Source organism: Nicotiana tabacum, chromosome 21 (assembly GCF_000715075.1).
Source record: "Nicotiana tabacum cultivar K326 chromosome 21, ASM71507v2, whole genome shotgun sequence".
NCBI lineage: Eukaryota > Viridiplantae > Streptophyta > Magnoliopsida > Solanales > Solanaceae > Nicotiana > Nicotiana tabacum.
This window is the reverse complement of record NC_134100.1, coordinates 52,199,208-52,222,096: the sequence shown is the minus strand read 5'-3', so window position 1 is coordinate 52,222,096 and position 22,889 is coordinate 52,199,208. Positions and strand designations below refer to the sequence as shown.

The window sequence follows — 22,889 nt, the reverse complement described above, 5'->3', positions numbered from 1 at the left end:
AAAATCAATAGTTTATGGAAAAAAATTAAATGGAATTAGCTCTATTTTGTATAACCAAACTGGATTGGTTATATTATCAATTAATGTTTTTAAGAAAACAATTATACAAAATTTTTAGTCATAACCATAATTTTGCATCTAAAAAAATAAACTTTAAATAAAAATACATAGTTCTTTTTCCGACAAAAAAAATAAAATTAAGGCATCTTATTTTTTTCCTTAAACCTTGTTGTCTTGGAGGGAAGACCACTTATTGAAGTTTGACTTTAGGCCGCCGTCTTCATTAAGCCGCCCATACACCATCTTGCATATTAAATGATAATTCTCTACATGCATTCATTGAGATGAGAAATCCTACTAAAATAAGATATATAAATTGCCATATCTTTACTAGAATAAGAAAAATCTCACCCTAAATAAAACTCTTTTAATGACTACATTGTGGATGCTATTGTATTTTTGTGTATGAAGGAGAGATTCTCAATTTATAGAGGTACAAAACTTCTCCTCCAAGAAAAGAAATTTTCTAATTACAAAAGAGATATGTATTTTTCTTATAGGAAAAGTAAAATTTATTATGGTAAATATTTTACCCTTCCTTCTAGTAACTGGAAAATACAAATATGAAAAGAAAATCAGAAAAAAATCCTAACAATTCTCCCTTTTTGGCCTGAATTTTCTTGACAAGGTTTGATCCACCTTCTTCACATAATCTTCATCATTGCTGCTTGCCATGATTAAAAATATGTATTGGGTTAAAAATTGGAACCTCACGCGTTAAAAGTGAATACAAATTAAAAGTATTGGAGCCCTACGTTTAAAGTGAGCAGAGTTAAAATTAGAGCCCCACGTTAAAAGTGAGTAGGTTAAAAGTAGGAGCTCACGCGTTAAAATTAAGCATAGATTAAAAGTGAGCCATGCGATAAAAGTGAGGAGGATTAAAAGCGGGTACTCATGCCTTAAAAGTAAGCATGGGTTGAAAATATTTTTTGTTTTAAAGATATAGCAACAAGAATGTTAAAAAAACATATGATTGAAAATTTATCTGTAGCACTCTGGAAGTTTTTTTGTTTTTTTTTTGTTTTTTTTTAACAAATCATTATCATCAAGTTGGTTGCACTTGATCTGAACTTGTTTTTAACCTCGCTTCTAACCATTGACTTTGATACCATTTGTTGGGATTAAAATTAACAAAGCATCATGCGAAAGCTAGCAAAACAAATCTTGGCGACAATAAATCAGATAACAAAGAAAAATAAACTAAAGAAGCATACTACTTTGATATGATTTGGTCACTTGACCTACATATGATAAAATTAATAATAAAGAAAAAGCTATTGAGAAAAAAATCTTCCATAAATAAAGCCTTTTTAATGACTACATTGTGTCTTTGTATATGAAGGAGAGATATTCAAGTTATACAGATACAAAACTTCTCCAAAAAAAAAAAGAATTTGTTAAATACAGAAAAGATCAATATTTTACTTATAGTAAAAATGAAATTAATTATGATATTTTACCCTTCATTCTAATAATAGGAAAATTTCAAATATGGAAATCCAACAAAATCGTAACGAAACAGTGGTCCAAAAAAACTAGTCATATGAGTAATCAGCCTAAAATATAAAAAAAAGTATGGGCCCAGAGGCAGAAGGAGAATGAGAGGCAGGCAAGAAGATGAAGCTAATGGGTTGAGACAAAGCCACACGATTCTCCCTATCACATCTCCTTCTTTCAATTCATTCATTCATTCGCTATGGGATAATAATACTCATTTTTTGTGCAAATATTAAAAATCATATTCCCAAGTAATGCCCTGACTTTATATTAAAAAACAGCCATTATTGAAGATGAGAGGTTGGTGAATAGACAGTTTTGATAGATGATGGCAACTCTACCTGTGTGTTCAGCTACTGCTTCCTTTTCTTCCCATACGCAGGTTACGAATGTGTTTTTAATTTCTATATTTTTCGTTTGTGTTATTAGTATTCAACTGATAAGATTATAATCTTTAATGAAAAATGGGCATTCAGAATTTAAAAGACGTCTTAACATGTGTGTAAAAGCAAGGGGAATGCAAACAAGTATTTTAATGCACTGTCAGAGATAAATTAATAATTGAATTTAGGACTTCAAATTAGTGCTTCTACTGCTAATAGTAAAATTTATGGGAGTGGAGTGGTTTAATGTACAATTAGTGTCCTAGGCAAGCTAGTTCTTCACATAATGCCTTTGATAGCATGGAATGTTTGAAATTGGGGACAAAATGTTGAGTTCACACCACTCTTTCGTTTCTCTTAGTGCCGGGCTTTATCTACTAGTTATTGTTTTGCTTTTCATCTATTTTCTGGTTCCTGTGATGCTATTATTTATTCTATAATTTTTATTGATGGTACTGATATATTATCTCTTTTCGTTGTCTTTTCGTCTTCTTGAGTCGAGGGTCTATCGGAAATAGCCTCTCTACCCCTCGGGTAGGGGTAAGGTCTGCATACACACTACCCTCCCAGACCCCACTCGTGGGATTTCACTGGGTCGTTGTTGTTGTTGTTGTTGTTGTTGTTGTTGTTTCCAGATATCTAAACTTATGTTCCTGCAGATTCCTCCTATCTATGACTATGAGGGGTTGAGATCCTTTTCCTCCTGTTGGAAGACATACCATATGAAATGCAATGTCATGGACCGGGTGTCTAATTCATTCCATCTTCATGGAGCTTCGTTCCGAGGACAATCACCTAATTCAATGTTTGTACACAATAGCACTCCATCCAGTTCCAGCGATATCATTTATCAAAATGAATTCTTGACTAACCATTTTAGTGACTCTCGCTCTCTGCAATTTGTTGATACTTCTGCTCTACCTAAGTTCTCACTGGATCCTGCTAATCTAGGGTCCGTAACTACAAGAGAATTGGCTTCATTGAACTTGGATTCAAGTTCCTTATCTGATGTGAAATCATATGCTATGGATGTTTTTGAGAACGGACAAAGTTATTTGAACAATTCACTTGATGGAACTAGCTCATCTGTTACATCAGCTCTTAGACAAGCAGTTGATGAAGTGATTAGTAAATTGACATCACAAACAGGGGAGTCGGCGGTGACAGCCATGAAAGAAGCCTCTGGTAGAGTTGGTGTTCTTGCTGTTGATGCATTGAGACATATAATTCTCATTGTTGAGGATTCGGTATCACGATTTGTTGTGTATGCTTATGGGTCTGTAATGGAGATGCTTCCTCCAGAGATCCAGGATGTGCTAAATGTTTCGCTTCTCACTCCATTGCGACAGGTATGGGCTAGTGGTCTCACATTTACTAGTGTACTTCTTTATGTACAAATATTTCATGTTTCACAATTGTATAAAATTGTGATTAGCAGGGTTATGTTGCTCTGGAGGGGTTGGAGAGGAACCTTGGCATGGATCCAAGTGACCCAATTATTCCGTTTGTTCTTTTCCTTGGGGCATCAACCTCTTTTTGGTATGAGTACCTCTTCTATTCCTTATTTCATTGTTCCCTGTTATTTTCCTACCACAGGGAAAGCTCAGTTTAATTTCTACAGAAAGTTATATTGCTTATCAGATTTCTGCAGGGCTTTTTATTGGGTATTGACCTATGGTGGATATGCTGGAAATTTATCTCCCAAGTCAAGTTTTGAGCTTCTGAAAGGAGACAGGAATGCTCTACTCATTGATATCCGATCTGAGGCAAGGCGCTCTCGTTTTTTCTGCAGAATAGTTTATGCCAAAATGTTCTGTGATCTTTGTTCTGCATTGTTTTCCATTACATTTATCTTAGTAAATAATGTTCTGATTTGATACATGTGTACGTTGAGGGTAAAGACGAACAAATGTCCCTTATATCTTTCTTCTTCCTCCTGTATGCTTTTCTGAAGGATCTCAGAGAGAATGAAGGCATTCCTGATCTTCGACGTGCTGCTCGGTCTCGTTATGCCAATATAACACTACCTGAGGTTGGTCGATAACTTCGACGGTGGATTAATAATTTCTTTTGGCAGGAATGAGCTTTCTAATTCCAGGAGTCTGTCTTTTAATTGACAGCCCTCCTTTTTCTCTATATTGCTAAAATGTTTTCAGGTTGATGGATCATTAAAGAAGTTATTCAAGAGTGGAAGAGAACTTGATGACTACCTGCTAGCTGCTGTCATTAGGAACTTGAAGATTGTTCAAGTAAATAGATATGTTTTCAAAATTGCTTTTTTTTTTTTTTTTTTTTTTGCACAACTGCCTTTGTATTTGTTATAATTTTATCTCCTGAAGAACATCTCCCCATGTTTCTCTGTCCTTGCCAAAACTTGAGGGGTAAAAATTGCACAAAAGAGCCAATTGGCTTTATTTTTCTTGATCTAACGTGCATTTATTAATTTTTGCTCTTGTTTTCATACGTAAAGAACCTATTTAGTGGTAAAAGATTCTTATGTTAACCTTATCCCGTTGACTTCTGATAACTTTTGTCGTATTTTGATTACCCTCCATTGCCCAACCTATAGGACAGGTCTCAGGTTATAGTTATGGATGCTAATGGTAATCGTTCCAAGGGCATTGCAAGGTCACTCCGGAAACTTGGAATAAAGGCAAGTATATTTGCTCAATGTCTATCTCCCCTGTACTTGTCATTAAAGATTACAGATAGCATAAGTAAGTCATGGATAATATTAAAGTAAAGAAAGAGGCAACTCTATGGTCTGTACATCTTACCTCTGCTACCTTTTAGTACCCTTATCAGTTAGAAAGATTGCAGGGATGGGGCCTACTTTGAGCTTGGGAAGCCTCAGATCTTTGTAGGTCTTTGTTGTAACCTAGCACAATAGTAATTCTTTTTTTCTTTAAAAGAATGCGTTTGCTCTTCTTTTGCCTGTTTTGTTTCAGTTATTGTAACTAACCTGCTAACCCTTGCTTGGTTATTGCTAATAAGAATGATTATTCAATTTGTGATAACAATGGCATATAAACAGGATAATAATTTTTCATGCGTTGCTGAGACATATAGTTACTTTTTACACACTAGGACTTTGCTTATAGATGCAAGGAAGTGCACAGTTGGTTCTCAAGTGGTTGTAGTACATTGTGTGTTTAAAAGATTGCGATCTTACATGTTCTTCTAAAGCATGCCCATTTTGTTATTAATTGTGTTGCTTTTAATGTTACAGAGGCCATATTTGGTCCAAGGTGGCTTTCAGTCTTGGGTGAAAGAGGGCCTCCGTATCAAGGAGTTGAAACCTGAGACTGCATTGACAATCCTCAATGAGGTATCTGATATATTTCTCGACTTTTTTAAAGTGAGCCCTATGATTGCTGAGGCTGTGCCAATCTCCCTGTTACATGGTCAAAAATACAAGATGTCTTGATAAAAAGCCTATCATTTTTACAGCAGTGAAGTCGTCACGCCTTTAAGTATGCTAATTGTCATGACAAGTCAGCTACTTCTCCAACACCATCAGATACAAACATATATTTTAAATTATCGACTCTCATCTCTTCCTTACTAAACCAAGCATTCCAAAATAAGTGGATTTTGTCCAATATTTCTTGTCACCTCAATAGTATTCCAACTATTTATGAACAAGGAAATTGCGTGTTGACAATTGCATGCCTTATTGTGAAACAAGCACAGTGGCAGCTAATTCAGCAATCCACTTGCAGTGGAAAATGTTGTTCAGACTCTTCAATCTTATGAAAATAAACAGCTATTGAGAAAACCTCATTCTTAATTACCATCTGTGGGGTGGGGGGGAGGGGGTTGGGGAGGAGGTGCTCCAGTCGCTTACAAGGCAACCAAAGTAAGAAGCTTTTCTCAGCCGTTTTCCCTTACAAACAGGTCACCAAGGAATTTCTGTCATCAATATTTTTTCAAGGCATTATAATTCGACTTTACCATAAAAAGTACAAAGTTGATCTTCCACAACGCGAAAGATTAGGGAAATGTTAATCGGTTTGTGGATATATTGACCTACCTTTCTTGCATATCCCATCTAAAATTTGTTTGTTGCTTCCTGTGGCATGTTGGAAGAATTTATTCATTTATATTGTATGACCATCTTTGGGGACTTCTGCTGCGATTTTTACTTTGAAATAGAATGAAGTTGAGGCAACCTGTCGCGGCCTTTTTTTAAGGCAAAGTGATGAATACACTAAACATGCAGTTTGAATTCAAATCAAGGGAGATCCCTTTTTTTTTGCCTTGGTTAGAATTTTAATACCTTTGGGAAACTAAATTATATTGGAGAAATTGTTGAATCTTATCATTTTTCCATTCCCCTTTTATTGATTTTGTTAAATCTAGAAGAACTAAAGATGATGGGTGTGTTTGGTTTCCCATGTTTGGTTGGGTTAAATGTTTTGGAAAACATTTTCCTCGTGAACTCATTTTCCTCCAATTGGAGAAAAATGTTTTCCCTATCACGAGAAGGGAAAATATTTTTCAAAACTCTTTTTCAACCTTCCCCACCTATTCCCCATCCCCACCAACCCCACCAACCCACACCCACACCCCACCCCCTACCCTACCCCACCCCCACCTGCCCCGCTGATCACGTCCAATTTACACCCAATTAAGGAGTATGAAATGGTCGTTGCAATTATAAAATCCAACACAAGTCGGGGTTGAATCCACATGGAGTTTAAAGTGGTGTTAAAGGTAAACACTTAAGAAAAAGAACTTGAAATAATCAAATTTATCTTTCAAACAAAGGTGGGTAATTGTTATCTAAATTAACTGCTAAGAGGTTCAACTAACTAGCAAGCAAATAATGATTGAAATGTTTTTGATATTTTTGTCAAATAGGGAAAAGCCTAGGGTTGTAACCTTCACCTAGGTGTAAACCTAATGAGTAGAGTAAATCTATGCATGCTTGGTAGATCGAGGTTTGTTATGACTCTCAATGCTCAAGTACCCACTCAATACTTCTCGGGTAAAGAGTGATTATGCCCAAATTGACTTTCTCAAGACCAAATGGATAGCAATCTAAACAATTTTTTTTTATCCAAGTTGGATTATCCCTATCTCTAGTTCAAATCCTTTAATCAAACTAATCAAAACTTCAACTAGTTCAATTTCTTGTTAGCCAAGTTTTCCTAGACTAAATCCCTCATTCTCAAGTAAGAATGAAGTCAAATAGGCATGAATCAATGTTTGCAACCATTAATTCTAAGTATAAAGTGTAAATAAGGCTAAATAACATCCATGAGATTTTGGTATCGGATTTGAGTAATTTTGGTATAGGTGGACTCGTGGTTGAATGAGTGTTCGGATTTTGTGACTTTTATCGGATTTCGAGGAACACTGTCTAGGAAAGTAGAACAATATAAACAAGACTAAAAGATAAATGAGGAGAGTCTAGGTCTGCGGACGTCTAAGGCAGCTACCTCGATGATCTCCAAACTGATAAATGATCCACCCAATCAATATCAAGCACTAATATTAAACACCCATAAATTTTAAACACTAGGGTTGGATCACAACACTAGAATAAATCTAGCTACTCATAATCATTGACATGAAAAATTGAAAAGAAGAAGTAATTGAAGACATAAAACTAGAATTAAAGAGTAAAATTAATTGGTCTTTTCTAACTGTTGCTCCAAATTGCCTAAAATGGCTAAATATAACCGCTAGCAGCTGCTACAGTACAAAAGTTGCCTAAAAAAGTGTTCCTCGTCTATTTATAGTAGTCTAAAATTCGCTGACAAAATTATCCTTCGGAGGGTTCTGCGGCCGCACAATTACGTCTGTGGTCCGCACTTTGGGATTTTGCTCTTGCAGGTGCTTTTAGATGAAGAGATTGTGCGGCCGCGCATAAGCTTCTGCTGCTGCACTTCAGCTTCTATGACCGCACAATTTTGCTGCGGACCGCACTTTTGAGGAGGCTTCAGACTTGTTCAATTGCAATCTCTCTGATCTTTCAGTCTTCATCCGTGCGAACCTCAAGTGCGACCGCACTTTTTGGCCTGCGGACTGCACCTCTGCCTGATACCCTTGAATCGCATTGGTGCCCGCCAAAGTAACCCTTCGAGACCCCTAACACCTCTCTCGTCGCCTCCCTAATACAGTCCGCCGTTGCCGTCCACATAGCACTAGCATCCCCACCACTCTTCCAGGCTCCCATAGTCGTCAGCCGCCCCTCCAACTCCTGCGCATTATCCTTAGTCAAAACTCCCCACCTGATCCTCGGTTGACCCCGTACACATCTCTTCTTCCTCTTTATCAAGATACGGACGTCCATCACCAGAAGCCTATGCTGAGTCGCGAGGTTCTCACTTGGGATCACCTTACAATCTTTACACAACCCCTGTCACACATCTTGAGGAAGAGATAATCAATCTGAGTCTTAGTCACCATACTCCGGAAAGTAATCAAATGCCCCTCCCTCTTCGGAAAACTAGAGTTCGCAATCACCAAATCAAAAGCTCTAGCAAAATCCAACAGTGAAGTACCTTCTCCGTTCCTATCCCCAAAGCCGAAGCCACCGTGCACCTCGCCATAGCCCCCAGCAGACGACCCGATATGACTATTGAAGTCCCTCCTATAAACAACTTCTCCGTAGGCGGAGTACCCCGTACCAACTCATCCAACCCCTCCAGAAGCGCCTTTTAACCTCCCCGTCCAAGCCCGCTTGCGGCGCGTACGCGCTAACATTCAAAGTGCTCCCTCCAACTACTAACTTAATCACCATCAATCTGTCATTCACCCGCTTAACCTCTACCACCGACTCTCTGAGCTCCCTATCCACCAAAATACCCACTATGTTCCTGCCCTTCACGCTTCCGGAGTACCACAATTTATATCCGTTCGCATTCCTCGCCTTCGAGGCTACCCACCGGTCTCCTGAACACAAGCTATATTGACCTTCCTCTTCTTCTCCAACTCTATAGACTTACCCGTCAACGTCCTTATATTCCACGATCCAATCCTCAACCTACAGGCTCCCTTGTTCCCCTTACCCCCTTTGGACCCCGTCCCACCCCCTGGCCCTTGCCTTACCCCCGCCCCTCCACCCGCCCTCCCCGAGGACATGACCCTACTCTTCCATTACAAACTACAACAGCTATACCTACGGTAGTCTAGAAAAAAAAACGCAAACACAGACAAGCAAAGGTCCAAACACGAAAGGAACAAATAGTAACTACAGGCCTACTACTAAAATGACTAGACTAGTGCGAACTACTATGGCAACAAATCAACTAACACAGGTAAAAGAGAAATATGAGGCGGGAGGTACCAATTCCCGTAAATAGAACCTGGACTTTCGACTTGTTATACTCCCGATGCTGTGGAACCCGACGTTCAGCCCTTGATACTGCCAACTGGCCTGCTCTGCTGCGTTTGCACGTACGCCTTCCTCCCGGCACCAAACAACCACAAAAATACTACTTGAAAAACACAACACATCACGGGACCGCGAAAAATAGAAGCAGGCAGAACTATCCCAGAACTATCGGAAGTCGCTGGAGAACAACGACGAGGCCGAGGAAACAGAGGGTGGGGAAAGTATGTAAGAAGAAGAAAAGCACAAGGAAAAGTATACAGAACAACGGGGGTCGGGACTACGTCGGAAAGAAGAAGAAAGAAGGAGGCGGCGCCGGAAAAAGAAGAAGAAGGAAGGAGGCGGTGCGACGGTCGCCGGCCTAATTACTACTAGGCCGCCCCCACTAGTGGGATTCTACTGGGTTATTGTTGTGTATCATCTTCTGTGGGCCGCATTTGCTTTTGCGGCTGCAGAAGGAATTTTGCGGACCGCACTGTTCCTTGAACTTCTCCTCTTGATTGTTTTGAGTTGGAATATCTCTTCTTTGAGTTAGACTTCTTGTTGAGCTCACATTCTACAGCACACCTGCAATTCATGCATTTTCATTATATTCAGGAACAAAAATCACTACTTTCGAACTAAAAACTAAGGCAAGATGGTACTAATAAGTGGCTAAAATCCACACTTATCACCCGCCCCACCCACATCCCCCACCCTACTCTCGCCCCCACCCTAAATAGAAATATTATGAAGATTATTTTCTTTTCATGTTGTAAATAAAGTACTTTCTTTTTCATTTCAACAAAATGAGTATTATCTTTTCATGATGTAAAACAATAATTTTCTTTCATTTCAATAAAAAAAATACTTTCTTTTCATGATGTAGAAAAAGTATTTTCTTTCATTTCAAAAAAATGATGTAATAAAAAGTATTTTCTTTCATTTTAACAAAATGAATATTTTCTTTTTATGATGTAGAAAAAGTATTTTCTTTCAATTCAACACAATGAGTATTTTTTTTTCATGTTGCAGAAAAAGTAGTTTCTTTTTCAACCAAAAAAGAGGATTTTTTTTTATAGAGCACAAATTTCAACGTTGTTTTTGCGTGAAAAAGTAAAGCAGCACATTAGTTCCTTTAGGTTTGTAAGAATTTTTTAAAAGAATAATTAAATTCTTGAAGAAAATAGAGTCTTGAAAACATTGGGTAATTGGGGGAGGGGATGGGGGGAGGGGGAGAGCACAGGAAACATGGAAATTTGGGGGAAGGAGGGAGAAGAGTAGTATAAAAAATTATAAAAATATTTTCTACTCTCTAACCAAATACTAGAAAATATTTTTCGGAAAAGTTTTTCACTCACCAACCAAACAAGGGAAAATAAGTGATAAAACCACCAATTTTCTAGAAAATCATTTTCTAGGAAAACATTTTCCTTCATACCAAACACACCCGATATGACAAATTCTTTTCCTCTCTTTCCCCCCTCTTCCCGTGATAAGAGGTTTTAAACATTCTTTATCTCTCTTGGAGTATCTGAGTAAGTTTTTATTGGTAAGATGGATCATATTTATAATATTTTTATGTGAAGAAAACTTTATGCGGTTAGGCTTCTAATTATATTTTGAATTTCACGAAAGATTGAAGTAGAATTCTTCCTCATTAAGTTGAATTTAAGTTTTTTCGTAGGAGTATAATGTTGTAAAAAATCTATTTAGTTTGATGACTTTAGAGAACTATTTTTAATTTTTCATTTCCATGAAAGATATTGTTTTACCTTAATTTAATTAAAAGAAACATCTATCTGATAGAATAATGTGGAAAGAACAGTCGTTCTCAAAGAAAAGTTTACATCGACATTAGTGCTCTATGTCATTTTATAGGTAAATAGTGGATATATACCTACTCACAGGACTAGAATCATAAAGCTACTTGTTTTAAGTAACTGTCTTGAGCAGAAGGTGGTAATATTCCACATTCGGTTATTTTCAGGAAGCTGAGGCAATTTTTGAGGAAATCAGCCCGACACCGTTACAACTTGTTGGATACGGAGTGGTAATACTTTCTGAACGTGTAACATGCAATTTAAGTCTTATAAAGCATATCTGTTGTTTTTGGTTTTTCCTCTGTAGTGTTTTTCTGTTTATTTATTTCATCATATACAATAGTTACAAGCAGAAGCTCTATAGTATCTCATCAATCAATTATACAGTAGAAATGTCTTGCACATTCAAAAAAACTAGGGAGGTCATCTGTATCTGGATCATTGATTTCTCCTTACCTTGAAATGCTCAGCAGTTCCTTTATTCCATAGGGATGACACTTTTGGCATGAGATTTCCCATGTTCTAGCTCCTTAGCCTTCTACTTCCATGCTTCCCGCTCCACATGAGTTCCTGGACATATTACGCCAATCAGGTTTCACAGCTGTGTTACAATATGGCTATGGATGAGCAAATGTTTCCCATCCTCCCATCTCCTATATATTAATTCGTAAGGCTTGAGAGTATTGCTCTAGAGATGCTTCATCTTCTTTTAGTGTAATTAAGAACATGCTATTCTCCAATTATGTACTCGTGGTCTTTTTTTTTCTTTTCTTTTTTTTCGAGAAAGGTAACAATTTGTATATATATCATTAGCACAAAGGCAGAGCTAGATGCCATATTTACGACCCAAAAGAGAGTATCACAAAAGCATGTGTCCTTGTTCTTCTTACAAAGATTCTGTAACTGCTAGCTCTAGCATAGATTTTGCGTCATCTGGAAATTCCTCTTTATTCCAAAAGTGAAACAAAAGTAGATAATTCATTTTAATCTTTTGAACAGAACTGTATTTATCCTCAAAATATCTTGAATTTCTTTCCTTCCATATAGTCCACCATATGCAAATAGGAACTATTTTCCATTTCTTCTTCTGTGCGATGATGTTGGCCAGACTATTCCAACATGCCAACAGCTGCCTAGTTGATTCCTTTTATATACTCGTGGTTTCTCTTAATGAAATATCTCTTTTACTGCTATCATGGTCTTGGTTCTTGCATTCAAGCCCCATTTCTATTTACACTATGTTTGATTCAAGAAAGGGAAAGGGAGCGTACTGAGTCATGCTAATTTGATTCCCTTAAGGAAATACTTCATCTTCCCCTCATGTTGTTTGGTATTGCCTGAAAAGTAAAAGTACTGCTTCCGTCTATTTATGAGGGTTGAGTAAGTTAAAGTGGAGAGGTTCACTTCCTTCCATTTTTCTTCCCCTTCTCTTTTACTTCCATTATACAAATGAAACACCTGCTACCCTGCTTTCCCGAACTTATTCAATCAAGAATGATGGCTTTCTCCTAATGAAATATCTCTTTTACTCGTCTTTTTTCTGCTCCCACTTTGTCGAATATGACTTTCCGACATACAAATTGGCTATCCTCACATAAACTTTTTGTTGGCCATATAATTTTTTCGTCAAAAACTGTGAAGTCACGTATTTAGTGGATGTTATCTTATTTAGTTTGGTTTACGTACTTCCAATTGAACCTCATTTCATTTGTTTCAGTATAACCTTAGAGCGTCTGTTGATTGATTTTGGTTTAGTATAAAGTTTAAAGCTTAAGGTAAACGAAATAGATATATTGTGCTTTTTTTCCCTCAATGTTTACCGACCCTCATTCCTATCTTTGGTGATGCAAGATTTTGCAAACTCTTTCTCCTAACTTTATCACACTTTTGGTTGCTTGCTTCACTAATTGGTGTGATGCGCTCTTTGCAGGGTTTGGTAGCAGCAGCATATGCATTGGGTGGTGAGTTTGCAATTTCTGCCAAAATATTCTAATTCTGCAAATTTTCTCCATTGCAGCAATTTTGGATTCACTAATTCCAGCAAATTAATGTTTATTGGAGAAGAACACAGGCAATTATTAAATTTCACTCTAGACATTCAAATTAGAAGAAATTAACGGTCAATGATTCTTGTATCTTCTTTTGGGGGGTAGTCGTATGCGATTTGCAAGTGTATTACATGATGTTTGTTCTCCAAACAGAAGACATTATGAATTTCTTCTTACTTTTTATTCTCCAGAGTGGGAGAAGACACTACAATACATTGGAGTTTTTGGCCTATGTCAGGTAATGGTTCTTGGTTCAAATAAATTTCCTTTATGCTATAAAGAGAGAGAGAGTTTCCTATATCTGTTTACACTAAAAACTAACTGAAATGAGAATAAACTTTTTCATATTTGATTTCTTGTAGTTTGAAAGCCAAACGACGATTTCATGATTATTGTCGAAGTACTAAATGCTTATTAAGCTGATACTTGATTTCCTAAACTCTGGATTTTTTTTTTTTTTTTTTTTTTGTTTTTAGACTTTATACTGTCGAGTTTCTTCTTACGAGGATTCAGAGGATTTTAAACAGGATATGAGGTAAAACACCTCTTCGTTAACTTGAATTGCTGTCAAGTTCTATACTTTTACATAGTGTTACTTTATTTTATTTGTTCTTTGAGCCACCCTTTAAAGTTTTACTAAGCATGGAACTAAAAGTTAAAGAACTAAAAGTGAAGAAAAAGCTAATGCACCTATTTTCTATTGGTCGACTAATGACATCAATTGATGTTATAAATGTGATGCTACTTTTGGCAACTCAATCACATTGAGCTTTCCATTAAGTACTGGGGTAGATTTAGATACCTCTTGGCTCATACATATATTTAAAATAAAATTACTTCCTGATTAAAAAAAAAGTAGTTAGGAATTTACTTGAAAGGAGAAACAACTGTTCGATCTTAGGCATATGACAAACAACACTTTGTGATAACTTATACAATGAGCTCCATTCTTATAGCCTTGGCACTAACATAGCAGAAAATGATGATAACTCAAACATAGACCGTTTAGGATGGCATCATATCAGAAGATCTTGATACTGATCAGATGTGTTATCAGTTCCCATCAAGGTTTTCTCCCATATCTGGTTTTTATTATTGCACTATGTTGGATGTCATTGTCTTCTTGTAATTTCTACATGCTTGTGATATGATATATTTTACAATGTTGTAAATTGTTTGCTTTGATGATATTAGACGGATGCGTACTGTGTTCTTTTTCCAGGCAACTTTTGGCCCCCGTTAGGCTAGGAGGCCAGGCAATGACATGGGCAGTTGGCAAGTTGGAAACAAACCGTAGTCGTAATGGCCTACCAACTTCACCTTCTTCAACTGATGTCCAGAGCAGGGTGTTGCAAGCTGCTGCAAAGCATGAATCTCAACCAGAAAATGAAGAGCTTCAGGATCCGTCCCCTGAAACTGTGTCTTCCGTCAGTGAAAACGTTGATCTTTCTGAAGCATAGAATATTTAGTAGTTTTCAGCTAACTTTGAATAGTTCAATCGAATGATATTGCATGTTGCTGGAATCCATTCTGTAGATTCAGTTAAAACACTGATATTATCAACCAAATAAACTGCACCTCAAAATTTGTATAGTCAAGACCTTGAAATTCTTTTTTTTGTAATGAATATGTAATAATGGGGTGATTAACAGGAATGGCCCTATAAGGGGCTCTCTATACCAGTCCCTTATAGGGCCTAAAACAAGTTAAGTGGGGATGAGTCTTTAAAAATTGACCCTGTTTACTAAAGTATTTAGAAAATGACCCCCGGCCCCACACACATTTATTATTTGTCAGGGATTTGTCTATCAGATTGGTAGAGTTTATGCTATATTTACTATACTTATATTATAAATTATTTATTGTTCAATTGTTCCCCAAATTCTACCAGATTGGCATGACTTTGTGTTATCTACAATTGGCGTATTTGTTAAATTGTTCATCAAAGTCAACCCGATCTGCATAATTTTTTTGTGTTGTTCAACAAATTGTTCTTCAAAGTTGTAATTCCAATTTTGATCAAACCACCGCAAATCTGCTCTAAATGGTCTCAAAATTTTAAATAAAGCCTCCAAATACCAACATAAATGGTCCTCAATTACCAATTTAGTCAAATAACACCAAGTTAAGAAGACCCATTTTGTTTTCTTCAACAATTTCTAAAGACCAACAATGAAATTTTGAGATTTTCTAAGTAAATCATTAAATCATGTTTGAACTAAAAATTTAAGTATAAATTATCAATATTCATACAATTTTAACAAATATCGATCATTAACTTCCAGTTTATACCCCCAAATAAAAATTTAAAGCTCCTAATATTGAATAACTATAGAGTTCTTGGTGAATAAGAAGCCTATTTTTGTAGCAAAGTAAAAAAATGGTGGCAACATTTAAAGAACAGTCCCTTAGGGGAACAACCAGTGCAATTTTGGGGTAAAAATGGTAACATTGGCCCACCCTGTATTTTAAACAGTGGCCCGTCTAGTTTCAATCCGGGCCAGTTGTCATGCCCCGACCTTGGGGAGTGGGACCGACGCTCAACTGAGGTGACCAGTCAAGCAAGCCCACCTGGTGCCTACTATCTAACCTTGCCCATGAATAATTTAAGTAGAAAAAGATATGAGATAGTCAACTGAGACGATGCGAAAGAACAACACTGATTTCCATTAATTAAGGAGTTTCATTGGTGGATGCGACAAAATAATACATGTCCATGGATTATAAGTGAAAGTAAATGACAAAACAACATTTTTAGTTTCCCCACACATACATGACCCATAGTGTGTCTACGGAGCCTCTAGACTATCATGAGAAAAATAGGGAAGTACCGGTAACAAGACCCCGATTATACCTCAAAATAATGTACAAGATTAAATACAACTTAAGGGCCACAATATAGAGAAAGGCTCACCAAAATCTGCTGGAGGGAGGGTACGCTCCTATCAAGATTTTGTGTCGGCTGCTGAAGTACCACCTGCATCCATTAGAAATACTGCATCCTCGGCAAAAGGGACGTTAGTACATATGAAATAGTATGTAAAACTAAGTACCCTCACATGGAATGCAATGCCAACATAAGGAGAGAAAATATAGAAGTAGGGAGAAAATCAATAGTATTTCGAAATGCCAAGTTTAAACATAAGAAGAAATATAATAAAGTAAAATCTTCAAATAAACATTAATATTTTTTTAGTTGGGAGATCATTAGTTACCGACATAAGAACATATAACCATCATGTGCGTAACATGGTATTTGATCGCGGCCCGATCGGCTAATCCGTCTCACCACAATGTCATATGGTTCGGCGTGTCTGTGCTAGCAATACAATACATCATCCCAATAGAGGGGCATAGTCTTATCATGTGCGAAAGAGGACTTGTCCCCAATCGACTTCTACACTGTCATGTGTAGTTTCGGGTATATACCTTATAACCTACACCTTCTCAGTTATATAATAATACTCACAAAGAATTTTCATTCAAAATATTTCATAAAAACCTTTTCTTTTCAATTGTCCCTTGGGACATATATCATCATTCTCATTTTGGCAAAATGGCAATATTTCATCTTCATACTCTCACTTTATTCATTTTTTATGGCTTATCATAAGACATCAAGGATTATTGAAACATAGGAAAATTATAGCTTCAAATACATGAGTATGTAAAGAGCTTAAAACACATTGAGATATTTCTAAAAGGGAGTATAGTAATTGCAATTGAAACATGAATTAAGTTCATAGACATTTGATAAAGCAATAATATTTAAAGCAATTCAAGCAAATGAGTAGAAACTAGGACAAACCACATTTAGAGTGTATGAGGAGTTTCATAGAATCTGATTCTATGGAAGGAGTTTAGCCAAACATACATTATTTGAGCTTTCCTTAGGATACCGACGATGTTCCACTACTCTTAGCAACTTCAATCTACATCAACATAGTTCAATTAGATTATTATTAGTAAGAATTCTCATATTGTAGGTCTTTTAGATATTTTGTCAAATACCTAATGTGCATACTTGTCTACAACCTCCTACAATGGAGTTTCTTCATCCTACAAACAACTTCCATACCAACAATTCACCTACAATTGTCCTTAGGTGAACAACAACCTCTATTGGCACATGCATGCCTAACAATATACTCCCAACCCGACATTCTCATTTCTTGTTCCTCAGATACATCTAATTTCAAGATTGAGGGCTTATGGCTTCCAATCACCATCCCATAAGCCCCAACTGTTACACCCCACGTATAAAGTTGGAGGATCTATGAAGTCTAAGCGCAATCAATCAGATGGTGACATGTTACCGGGTAGAAGAGGCAACTGCATACGACCAGATTTCGCCAGCTGTCCCACCGGGCATGATAGCCAATACGGGGTGACCCATTTTGCATGTGCAACGGCGGAATTCCCTCTGCTTAGTATGATATAAAAGGAAAAAAGTAGCTTTTTCTCTAGGATTCTATAAAACATCCCCAACATTAGTTCACTCAAAACTTCTCTCAAACCTTCTCTAGAATTTTTTCGAAATAGTCTAAGTCAAGGTTGAAGATAAATCTAGCAGATTGAGCGCAAGGAAGCTTTAATCATCGCTATAATATTCGTTGCCTTGATGTGTTGATTCTGGAGATTTGTTAGAGGTAGAGTTAACCGCCATAGGAATACAACTAGTTCTCTCATGAAGGTATGTAGGATAACTTTCTTTCTTGGCATAATTTGGTATGAACCTTTTTCTCTCTTTCAAATATTTCTGCATTTATAATATCGATATGTTCTAAGCCTTTCCCAGTAACATAACTTTCTTTATATATGTGTCCTCTTATCGGTAATAATTCTCTCAAGCTGAGGAGTCTTTAGATAATATTCCGAAGTCAGAAAGTATAATTCATTTTGAGTGGATCATGGTAATTCCCTTGAAATGGACGTAGCATTACACACACACACACACACACACACACACACACACACACACACACACACACACACATATATATATATATATATATATCTATTTTACTTTACTGAGCCGCGCTATAGTCAGCCAGGTACAGCATCTATTGTGCAACCGCTAACCAGTTGGGTATGATAAGATATGATATGAGATACTAACGAGCCCTTGCGTGGCAGGGTACTATGATGTGTGATGTGAGGCTACTAAGTCCTCTTGAGACCGACTACGCCGAGTCCTGTTGAGGCCGGGTACAGTCGAGACCTCCTGAGGCCGGGTATAATCGAGTCATCTATGAGGCCGGGTATGTAGTAGTGTGATGTGAGGCTACCTAGTCCTCCTGATTCTGACTACTGTCAAGACCTCCTAGGCTGGCCCTAAAGAGTGGCTTGGTTTTACAAAAGCTTGCATACATTCACGTTTTATGTTTATCGCAGTGCACGCCCCCTATGGCTTGTCTACGATATCCATGTTAAGCTTGTGTATTTCTATCTCTTATGTTATGCCGTTGATTTATGCTTGTTATCCCTTTTGCATACTCAGTACATCTTTCATACTGACGTCCCTTTCTTTGGTCGTTGTGCTCATGCCCACAGGTACAAATAGACCTAGTGACGTTCCTCCCCAGTAGGGTGTTGTTCTAGCTTATAAGGCCTCGTAAATTTTCGCCAAGAAATTTAAGGTTTCGTGGTGCCGAGGTAGGCTAATGGATTTGAGGATTGTAGAAAAAGAGCCACGGTACAAACTTTTTGGGTAGAAGAATGCACTGAAGTGTTGATGGGAAATTTTCGCAGAAGAAGGCGATTCTGCGGTCAATTTCGCGACCGCAGAACGGTTCCACGGACCGCATAAGCATCTCAAAGTGGAGCGAAGAATGGGTAAATTTTGAAAAATAGTTCTACTGGTCGCAGAATGATTCTGCTGGCCACTGAAAAATTCTGCTGCCCACATAATCGATTTTGCTGCCCACAAAACGATTCTACTGCCCACATAACGATTCTGCTATCACATAATTGCACCACATAATTGACTTCGGAGGCCATTTTTGGAAAATTTCTTATCCAACCCTATTTTGATATAAGGTCTTAGGGGGTCATTTTACAAGGTAAAATCTGATTTTTTAGAGAGAGGAGAGAGCTATTTTAGAGAGAGAAGGAGAGGACCTAGTATGCTAATCATCCATTTTTGCCCCATTCTTCAAGAATCAAGGAAGCCAATTATAAGATCTTCATCTAAGAGGTAAGGTTCTACTCCCTAGCCCTAAATTTCGGGATTTGGACTGAAAGTAGATCATGAGAAGTATGATTCTTAAGCGTATGAGGTACTCTTTGTCCATGAATGTACCCATAAGGGTGGTAGGGAGGTTGTCGAACTAAATTGGGTGAATGATTTATTGTGGGATGAAAGGATTCCATCATAGAAACCTTGTAGTGTAATTTGCACACCAGTGCTTGATGAAATGTTTAAGTGAGCTGAAACCATGAATATATCCCTAATTATGGTTCAATATTTGTTATATCTTTAGTTGATTGGAATTCCTATAAGTATTGGGACGTTGTGTTAATCTAAGGGAAGATCAAGCAAGGTATGTTGGCTAAACGTCTTTCCTAGAATTGAATCCCATGATGTTCTTCTAAGTCCCGAGTTATTCATTATAAATTGACTATTCCGAATAAGCTTTGTGTTGAAAGGTATATGTTCAAAACATGTTCCGAATGCTCTTTTCATATTATGATATCATACGAGAATGTGTTCAAGTGTGGGATGCGTGTTAAGATGTTATGACTTCAAGTCGTATTTCGAATGAAGGCTATTATGCCAAATTGTGTAAGAAATCTCGATGTGCTTAAGACTCTTAATTACTCATGTGTTTAATGAAAGCCATGATTAGATATGCTTTGTTGTTGATAATCTAGAAAGATGCTTGAACGTGAAAGGAGTTAGTTGGGGATATAAAGTGTGGCCACCGTGCCAAGAATGAAAGTTATACTTGTGGCCAATAATGCCAATGAAATGAAATGATATGTGAAAGATTATGAAATGAGCCTTGATTCGACTGTTCCAAATTGACTTCTAAAATAGATTTGCCTAAAAGCTTATGTACTCAAGTCGTGCCCAAATGTGGTTGTTTCAACTAATGCTATGCTTTGTAAGTATTTTCAATGTGTTTTGAGCTCTTATATATTCATGAGTTGAAATTGTGTATTGCCCTTTTGGGAAAAAGTATGTCAAGAATAAATAATGTGTTACTCATTTATGATTTTAACTTGTGCTTCGATTGCCAATCATTTTACTCCATTTCTTGGAAAGAAATCCATTGTGATTAAAGTCTTCATTACTAATGAACCTAAAGTTGTGATTTTCGGAGTACTCTATTTGTTGATATTTATGATGATGATCCTTGAAAGGAAAGAAATTGAAGTGTGGAATATGATATACGGCCATTGTGCCATGAATAAAGAATCATATGTATGGCCAAGAGAGCCAATAAAATAATGATGTTGTAAGTGGTTGAAAGTTCCAATGAGGCTATAAATGGTGTGAAAGATTACGAAGTAAATGCAATTGTATTTCTGTTTCCCTTGTATGACAATCAAAAAATATGTTTTTTATAAATATCGTTAGTCACCGAGGAAGGGTAGGTTGACATAACCTAACCCCGGAATACACCTCCACCTGCATACATTGGGGGTGAGGCGACATGGCCACTTTGTATAGAGATTGTGATTGTGAATACACCTCCACCCGCATACATTGGGGGTGAGGCGGCAGGACCGCTTTGTGTAGGGATTGTTATTGTGAATACACCTCCACCCGCACACATTGGGGTGTGGTGGCAGGGCCGCTTTGTGTAGAGTTTATGGTATTGTGATTACACCTCCACCCGCATACATTGGGGTGAGGTGGCAAGGCCGCTTTGTGTAGAGTTGTGGTATTGTGATTACACCTCCACCCGCATACATTGGGGTGAGGCGGAAGAGCCACTTTGTGTAAAGTTTATGGTATTGTGGTTATACCTCCACCCGTACACATTGGGGTGAGGCGGCGGGGCCGCTTTGTGTAGAGGTTGTTACAAGGGATCTCCCAACCAAAAATAATATTACTATCGTATTTTGAAAGTTATTATGTTTTAACTTGGTATTTGGATATCATTGGTTGTTGTTGCTGTTTCCATGGTTCTCACCTTTCATTTTGGCATTCTATTTTTAAAGAGGACAGTTAGCTTTACATACTAGTACTATTCCATATGTATTAACGTCCCTTTTGCGGGGGATGCTGCATCTTCAATGGATGCAGGTGGCTCGACAACAGACAACTTTGGATCTCATAAACAGTTACTCCCTATTCAGCAAGTTTTGGTGAGCCCTACTCTGTTCCGGGCTTTATGTCATTTGACGTTGTACTTTATGTTTTGAGGTATAGCCGGGGCCTTGTCGCCGGTACTTTCATTCTACTCTTCATTTGTGCTTAGAGGCTCCGTAGGCAGGTTGTGGGTGGTGTTTGATGTTGGGTAATGAACTAGAAGTGTTGGTAAACATGTTTTTCATCATATATATAAACTTGTAATATTTTGGAAATTGTAAAATGAATCTCCTTGAGTAATGGAAAAGAATGTGGAGCACTTGACTCCTCTCATGTATATTTTTGGCGACTGATTCTTATATTGTTAATGGGAAAGGTTAGGTAGAAGGAATCGAGAAGGCTTGCTTGACCGGGTTATCTCGGTTGAGCGCCATACGCTCCCCGAGGTCGGGGCGTGACAAACTTGGTATCAGAGCCTAAGGTTTTAAAGTGTCCTAGGATGTCTCGGAGCCGTGCCTAGTAGAGTCCTTCTTATCGGTGTGTTGTTGACCACATCTATAATTAGGAGGCTACTTGGGCATTTAGGAATGTCACCCTTCTTTGGTACTCCAGATCGTGCGATAGAGCTTAAGATAGGAAGCTAATTCCCTCGTGATGTCTCATTTTCCAGATGAGTAATCCACGAGTTCGAGGCAGTGGGGAGGAATTGAAAGAACCAGTTGCTAGGGGAAGTGTCCTTATTCCTGTACCTAAGAAACGAAAGAGGGTTGTTTGTACCAATAAGCCGGAATGTTTGATTTGTAAGAAGCACCACTTGGGGACGTGTTGGATGACTCTTGAAATAGGTTATGGTTGTGGAAAGAGGGGGCACAAGAAGAACAAACGCCCTAGGTTGGGTACACCCATCACGGTCTGCCCAATATGTGGGAAGGAACATTTGGTGTCGTGTTGTAAGTATGCTCAGGAGAGTGTTAGGGGTGGCAGGCTTGGGTAATTCCAAAGGCCCACACAACAAACCGGTACAAAGATTGTTACTCCCACCGTGAAGGCCTGGAGGAAGGAAAAGGGGGATGCTTATGATGTATGCAAAAGGGGTAAATATCAGGTCAGTGGGTCGAGTCAGTTTAGTGGACCTCATCCTTGTTGCGAGAAGTGTAGGAGATATAATTCGGGGGTATGTCACTATGGTGCCAATGTATATTATGGATGTGGAGCCGAGGGGCTCAATTAAGGTACTACCCTGTCAACCTAAAATCACCAAGTAAGTCACTCCATGCTATATCATTATGAACACCGCAAAAGTTATCCTTGTTGTATATGTACACCCATATTGAAGAGCCTACGTAAATATGGTCTTAACAAGACACTGAATCACAAAACATTGCATGCACTTACTTTCTGAACGATACGCATTATTCGTGAAGCCTCTTTATCACAAATTCTCTTATTTACAACCTCTTGTGGGGTTGAGCTCTATAATTATGTCCTTAAATTGAG

The 22,889-nt window shown here is 37.7% G+C and overlaps 1 protein-coding gene across 4 annotated transcripts; it reads left to right on the top strand.

The window, feature by feature from the left end:
• The first annotated feature begins 1,642 nt into the window (after positions 1 to 1,642).
• On the top strand, positions 1,643 to 14,863 carry LOC107803555 (uncharacterized). 4 transcript variants are annotated; one of them, XM_075241583.1, is made up of 13 exons: positions 1,643 to 1,939; positions 2,600 to 3,289; positions 3,379 to 3,479; positions 3,592 to 3,706; positions 3,895 to 3,972; positions 4,097 to 4,189; positions 4,510 to 4,593; positions 5,170 to 5,268; positions 11,252 to 11,314; positions 13,015 to 13,045; positions 13,324 to 13,370; positions 13,609 to 13,667; positions 14,355 to 14,863. In XM_075241583.1, the coding sequence occupies exons 1-13, from the start codon at positions 1,883 to 1,885 to the stop codon at positions 14,590 to 14,592; spliced, it is 1,755 nt and encodes a 584-aa protein (XP_075097684.1). In that variant the 5' UTR covers positions 1,643 to 1,882; the 3' UTR covers positions 14,593 to 14,863. The 4 variants fall into 4 exon arrangements, with proteins under 4 accessions (XP_075097684.1, XP_075097686.1, XP_075097683.1 ...); XM_075241582.1 differs by having other exon boundaries at positions 1,653 to 1,939; positions 3,376 to 3,479; XM_075241585.1 differs by lacking the exon at positions 13,609 to 13,667.
• Positions 14,864 to 22,889: the final 8,026 nt, after the last annotated feature.

Bases quoted from the DNA above. Each gene is read 5' to 3' on its own strand.
- LOC107803555 (XM_075241582.1), top strand. From the start codon at position 1,883: ATGATGGCAACTCTACCTGTGTGTTCAGCTACTGCTTCCTTTTCTTCC. The intron at 3,480-3,591 runs GTATGAGTACCT...AGATTTCTGCAG, and splicing joins GGGGCATCAACCTCTTTTTG to GGCTTTTTATTGGGTATTGA. The intron at 5,269-11,251 runs GTATCTGATATA...GGTTATTTTCAG, and splicing joins CATTGACAATCCTCAATGAG to GAAGCTGAGGCAATTTTTGA.